General features: G+C 38.8%; 1 protein-coding gene across 1 annotated transcript; it reads right to left on the bottom strand.

Annotated features, from left to right (window-relative positions):
- Positions 1-210: 210 nt before the first annotated feature.
- LOC124690778 lies at positions 211-2,731 on the bottom strand. The gene is made up of 10 exons (XM_047224115.1): positions 2,699-2,731; positions 2,528-2,620; positions 2,100-2,192; positions 1,663-2,007; positions 1,511-1,570; positions 1,376-1,438; positions 1,205-1,288; positions 944-1,060; positions 613-858; positions 211-532 (listed from the first exon to the last, which is right to left on the bottom strand). The coding sequence occupies exons 1-10, from the start codon at positions 2,729-2,731 to the stop codon at positions 512-514; spliced, it is 1,155 nt and encodes a 384-aa protein (XP_047080071.1). The 3' UTR covers positions 211-511.
- Positions 2,732-7,272: the final 4,541 nt, after the last annotated feature.

Here is a 7,272-nt window from a genome sequence, read left to right as displayed (position 1 = left end):
GCTATTCTTGTTTGTCCCATACTTAGTAACATGTTTATCTAGTTGTAGTAACACCTCACGGTTAGTCACAATGTTTAATATGCATTGGTTTTCCTTATATGGTGCTTGTTTAGAATTCCTTACTTTCGCATTTTATTGATAAATTATTTCGTTAAACTTGTGTGTGAAAATGAAAAGCATATACCACCCTGTGTAATAACAAAAGGATCATACATACAATGAGCAACACGTGCATATGAACTGCATTATGGAGATAAAACCAACGTGTTTCATGTCACTTCATAGCATTCATAACAATGAACACATAGACGATGCATATTTAAGAAAAACTACTACATTTCTCAACATACTAAGCTAACCTATAATACATGAAATACTTAATATCATCGTGACTATGCAAAAACACCAATCATGGCTGCTCCAATCTGCCCTTCGATATTTCTCAGACCAATCCTACATATTTTCCATCTTCACTCCATGGTTAGACAAAGCATCAATTTCAACTCTCAAGTCATCCACTGAACTTCTCAATCTGGAAAGAAAGTTACAGTTATATATGAAAATAAAAATATATCAAAATATTATAACAACAAAACTCTTGAACGAACATACACATGCTGAAGGCCAAGCAATTGTTACTCCAGAGGAAAAAGCATCACCGATTGTCACACACTTCTCCCTTTCTCTTACCAAGCGCTCATCTTCGCCAATAGGTTCATCAATTTGCACATGTGTAAATTGTCGGCCCAGCTCAACACCACCAACCAATGTTTTTGAATTACTGTCCAAAATAGTTGCATATGCCACGCGCCTTTTATTTGGATATATTGAAGATTTCAAAATTACTGCATTACGAATCTACAGTAGGATCAAAGCCACCATTAATAAGAAAAAGACAAATAACCTGAGACATGGATGCAACATGAACATACTGTTCATTTACCTCTTCCGAAGGACGACATCTCTTCTTTGAGGACATATGGCTTGGAGTCTTGTTTTGAGTCATTTGTTTGTGCACTCTTCTCGAATTTTCATCCAGATTCTCACCGCTCTTTCTCATCTGCGAAGAAATAAAAATAAAAAGGTTGTAATGTTGAGATTCAGGAAACTGAAGTTGACAATGCATTCTTTTAATTCCACAAACATTAGATATCATGATTTCTTAATAGATAACCAAGTAGATTTGTCAGCGAATAATCTTTACCTCCCGTTCTTCAGGAAAAGGAGGTGTTAGTGATGATTGTCCTTGATATGAGAATTCATTGCTACCCTCGCAGTCAGGACGATGCTTCCATACAATGAGAAAGTTAATAAAATAAATTGCTAACTAAGCATACTTTCTCAGGTCCACCATAGATTGTAGTAATAAATGTACCTTTATTGTATCTTTTGGTCTGCTCACTAAGCGTACTTGCTCAGGTCCACTAGCATGAACTCTCTACAAAAGTGCAATATTAAGGAAGAGAATTCAAAAAGAAAACTAACACATGCCTGGTACATTAGCAAATACCTTTCTTCTATTTTGTGGTACTTCCAGCTGAGATTCATCATTGCCTTGGCGGAAATTGGCCTACAGAGTCAAAAAGTAGTTTCAGTACATTATTTATTTATGTGAATGTACAAAAATAAAATTAGCATTGCAATTTTTATAAGACCACATACTTCATCCTGGTTTCTAAATCCTTCAATAATTTGGTCTTGCTCTTCTATGCGTTGGTCCTGCTCTTCTATACGCCGCTTGAGCTTTGCTATTTCCTCCATAACATCACTCTCTCCGGCATGTGATGACCCGTTTGTTGTAGTCATATTGATGTTCTTGAGATAGCGTGGTAACCGACCATAAACTTGGTTAGGCACTGGAAGCAAACCCATGCCATGCACTTGTCCAGGCTTTTCTTCCCCCAAAATTGTATGTAAGGCATCACCTTTCCATGCAACTTTTCCATGGTCACTCTGTGCTAGCTCTGGTTCATTATGTATTAGCTTTTCCAAGTCAGCCAAGTCAGCCTGTAAAAGAATAATAAGGCAAAGGCATACGCTACTTATTAGATTCAATGTTAACTTGATATTGTGCAATAATTTAACTTATATTAGCCTACCACATGTTTATTTCTTTCTTCATCTTTTTTTCTATGAGTCGCTAAATAAACCTTCGCTCTATGTGGTTGTTTCTTTTCAGGATCTTCTTGTCGCTGCAAAACAAGTAGAAAAATATTAAAAGTGATGGGGAAAACTATTACACCATTAAAGATACAGAATATAAGCTGTTCATATTGATCAATTGAGAAGAATGGCTGAGATCTGACATATGTTCAAATCTAACTAATATACATGGATACAAAAAGTTCTAAAGTCAATACAATTAGATTGATCACGGCTCAGAATATTTTCTTGAGTTTAGCAAAGAATTGGCAGTAAAAGCTAGAAACGGCAATATCCAGTTTAACTTGTAAGTAGTGTGTCCCTTAGGCGTAATTGGCAAGGCATTGTCCCAGATGTATGACATGTAAAAAACAAGATTACTCACAAGGTCCTCAGCCCAACGAGCATAACTCTTTGTACCAGCTGTATGAGATGTTTTCACGGATGCTCGGCTAATTTTGTTCTTCTCACTAACTGCCTGTTAAGATAAAAACATTATGACAATGCAGTACTTAACAACACCACACAGTCCACTAAAAAATGATCGAAAGCTTACCCTTCCTTCTTTGGATTTCCAATAGTAGCACATGACTGTGTTACTAGATCTCTGTCGTGGCGTAGTGTTTACAGAAAGGTATGCTAGCTTCTTACAGCGGGGATGCATGCTATCTTTGTAGAAAAAGATTGTTTAACAAATTTCGTCCTTCTCATTTTTGTTTATGCAGATATCTAGGTAGGCTGAAGTCAAATGTTCGCAATAAAGCTCACCCCGAAGGATCTATAGCTGAAGCATATTTGGCAGATGAGTGCATGACATTCTGTTCAAGATATATTGTTGGTTTTGAGACCAAACATAACTTGCCTTCACGGAACGAAGATAGTGAGGAGTTGGTTGGGCGTTCTGATGTTCCACGAAGATCAACTTTATTTCCTCATCTTGGAAACCCGGTTGGAAATCCTGGGAATTATGTTTTAAGGGGTCTAGAGAAAGTACGGCGCATAGATATGTATTGTTCAATTGTTCGATGTGAACTCATACCTTAGGTAATTCCTTAAGCTTCTAGATTGTTTGATAAGTAACTTTTTCCTACCTAATTAAACTTTTTTGCAAATTAAATTGCAGAGCACATGCTGATGAGATGACCCATATACGCAATTTAAATGTAGATACTATCGAGAGGACCCAGAACGAGAAGTTCCATGAATGGTTTCGAGCTCATGTAAGTGCCATATTTTGCATGCTCTACATGTACCACTACATTGATTTTAATATGCTTCTGATTGCAGATCAAGAAACTGGAGAAAGAAAATGGTATCAATGGTATAAAAAATGATATTAGATGGCTGTCCCGGGGCCCAGTTCATGCAGCAAGAAGATATCGCGCTTTCAACTCCAGAGGCTTTCGTTTTAGGCCTAAACGCTTGGATAAAAAAACACAAAATAGTGGAGTCATGGTAACCGCAAAAACATCTCGTTATGCGACAAGCAGAAATGCAAATCCAGTTTTACGTGATGTGACATACTATGGGAGGGTAATTGATATTGTCGAGCTGAACTATTACGGGCAATTTTCCGTGGTGTTGTTTAAATGTGAATGGATTGATGTATTTTCCGAAGAAGGGATACAGAAAGACAAGTATGGTTACACACTTGTGAACTTCTCACATCCGATGCACAAAGGAGATAAAATTGAGCACGAGCCTTTTATTTTCCCCGACCGAGGCGGATCAAGTGTTCTATGTGGAAGATGAACATAATCCAGGTTGGTCCGTGGTAATGAAGCAGCCCGGGCCTAGAGATGTGTATGACATTGGCGTTGAAAGGGCAGTAGACACAGAAACGGAGCCATTCCATGTTTCACACCTGGGAGAGATGTTCAAAAGAAAAAACAACAACCAATATTGGGTTAGAACAGGATGTCGAGGGGACATTAGTGGATGCTAATATTGCTTCAAGCAAGGAAGAAGGTCGGAACCATGAAGGTATGTGCCATGGTCATCTCTTCCCTGGATCATGAAGATCAAGATGTTAAATCTCTACGGTAGTATTATGTCATTTTCCCTCCTTCCAACATTATATATGATCCCTTCAACGGGCATTCCATTTATACTAGCACTATATCCAGTGTGTATCTTTTATCTTCAATATAATTTCGTTTTCCTTGAGTTTTCCACTATAACATGGTATGTACATGATATCTCAGCTGATCTGGGTTGTGCCATCACAATTAACTGCCGAGAGCTGCAAACCATCACAATTGACATACATGCATGATTCTTTTTTTTCCAAACCAGTAGGACTTGATTGGTTGATAGCTACAGTGACTAGATACATATAAATGCCATTGACTTGCACATTGTTATGTTTGGGCTACAGGGTAACAATAGTTGCCATTCTTGTAGTCACCGTTGTGTGAATTCACTTGGTGTAGAATTCAAATTGAATTTAAAAGTTCTAAATCCTTTTCATTTTTTCTACACAGGTTGTGGCGAAGAAGTAGAAACCTAATCCTAAAATATTTGTTGTGAAGACAGAGAGGAAAACTTGCAGCAGACATACCAAACCTCCACCTTCCATTGCATTAGTGCATATATTTGGAGTTGATGCTTAGTATTTTTACCAGAATTTTAAGTTGGAATAAAATGAACATTTTCTATATGCTTCCTATTAAACATGAATCTACACAACATTATGCCTTATTCTTACTTTTTCTATTAAATATGATGGTCATTTTCTATACAACACCCTTAACACATTTATCTTACCGCAACTATCAGTATTGCCGAAACATGATTCCTGCAGCAACGTGCGGGGCATCATCTAGTTTAACTAGTACTTGGACCAGTCAGTTATCCCCTTTGAATTCATCTGATTATTTTTGTGGTGTCACGTAGCATTGTTGTTCAATTGCACTGAACTGGTTGGGTATGCCATACAATGAGATGTTTTTGTGCATATTTTGTTGTTTGTACCCGGTAATTATAACCATGTGTAGTGCATATATATTTCTTTGGATTCAGCACCTGTGAACAATATATTTTTTCGCACTTTTTCGAACAATAAAAGGCTATGGTTGTGTAGCGGACATAGCAACTTTCTGATTTAATTAGTTGCGGAGTGACCTACCGGACTATTCTCTAGATGGTATCAACGATTATCAACAGGGCCGGGCTGGGGAAAACAGGGGCCTGTGCGAAAGTTTAATATGGGCCCCTATATCCCTAGAAAAATAGAACTAATGAATAATTATATAACATGTATATGTCTTTTATAGTTGTTTAAATTGAAACGTTGATGTCTAGATTCTGAATTTTTGATAAATTCATCTTGATATCTATTTAAGAGGACCATATAGTTTTCAACGCCAGTCGGACTGATGTTCTAACCGAAAATAACCTACATCTAATGATCTTGAGACATTTGGTCTATTGGGGTTTTAAAATAGAAAACAAAAACTTTCAGAATCTCAAAAGCTTATAGCATGTAAGGCTATTTCAATTAATACATGTACATAGATAATACATTAGAAGAACTATCCCCATAAAATCAATAGAATAACATTATATATTGAATTTACCTTACTATCTATAAATTAAAATGAAAGTTATTATTATTTAATGTGAATTTAAGAGTTTTGGATCACATGCATCAATCAGGATTAGCAAAAAACTGAAGAAAACAAACTACAGGACCGAAAACAAGCACAATCGAACCTAGAACCTAGGTGTTAGCCAACAACCTTTCTTTGGGTGGGAACCAACTAAGCTGAATTTGTTGTGTCACTAGATTCCGTATTTATGCTATATAAAGAGAAACTCCAATATTTTGGGGCCCCAAAATTTTTCACTCCCATGGGCCCGGGCCTGATTATCAAGTACCATTGCACTATTACTCTAGTGCATAAAAAGCTTTGTTTGACACTTGAACCAAAGACCAATATATATGAAGTAAGATATCAGCGACCATGCACTATTACTATCTTTGCTGCAAAAAAGACACATATTGTCATTTTGGTGGTAACATTTATTTCGCACCTCATCCTATGTGTTACAAACTTGTAACACTATATTCCTCCTGAGCTATGTGTTACAACCTAGTCACACTTTTTCAATCTTCGCCAATTATATGTTACTACCTTGTAACACCTTGAATAATCTGTTACAATTTTGTAACACTTTTCACATCTCTCGTACTTTGTGTTACAAATTTATCGTGTACACAACTAGTGTGTTACTAGGATTTTATGGAGTAACACAAATTTTCTTGTGTTATAGGAATGTGTTACCAAACCTCTGTATTGTTGTAGTGTGTGCTCGAAGGTGGCTTCGCTTGGATCACCCGTGGAGAAAACGCGGTGATCTGTTCAATGGTAAAGATGAGCCCGATGGACCCCCACGCCCGAGGAGCGGCGCAGAAATCGATGATCTTCCGAAAAATTGGAAGGAGTGCCCGGCGCGGGAAAGAAGTGACCGAAGCCAGAGCCGCTGCTCGGTGTATGGAAAGCGAGGTTTGTTTTCCACGACTTGGAGTACTGGAAGGTCCTCCACACGCCCCACAGCCTCGATGTCATGCACATTACGAAGAACGTTACTGTTGACTGCCAAAACCCACCGGCGGGCAGCGGCCTTGTCAACACCGTAGAGCCGGGAAGAGTCTAGAGCTGCGGCTGGCTGAGACCCCTCCGAGCGACGGCCCGCAATGCTCTTCTGGTCACACGCGGCGTTGCGAAGTGCAGGGCGTGCCACCTGACCTATACCTGGTCAGGAAGGTGATGGTGATGCCTCGCTTAGTTTCCTGCAGGGCACACATGTAAACATTAAATACGAGCCTCGATCGGCTCTCAGGTTATCCTGTGGATCGGCTCAAAGAGCCGATCCACCCATGATTCGTACGGGGTGCACGAATACTTGGTGGTCCTGCTTGATCAAGATGAAGCTAATGAGATCTACGACGATTTAGGGTTTTCACCGCATAATCGGATCATCCTACTCCAGGTTGGGCCTCGCGGCCACGCACGGTGCTCGTAAGCCGATCCTAAACAAGGCCAAAAAACCAACATGAAGTTGATCCTCGGAACATCCCGTTTAGGACTTGCGAACGCCACCCTACGTGCCGCTGGATCCTCCCCC

This window comes from Lolium rigidum, chromosome 2 (genome assembly GCF_022539505.1).
Source record: "Lolium rigidum isolate FL_2022 chromosome 2, APGP_CSIRO_Lrig_0.1, whole genome shotgun sequence".
In the NCBI taxonomy this organism is placed as follows: Eukaryota; Viridiplantae; Streptophyta; class Magnoliopsida; order Poales; family Poaceae; genus Lolium; species Lolium rigidum.
This window is presented reverse-complemented; position numbering and strand designations above follow the sequence as displayed.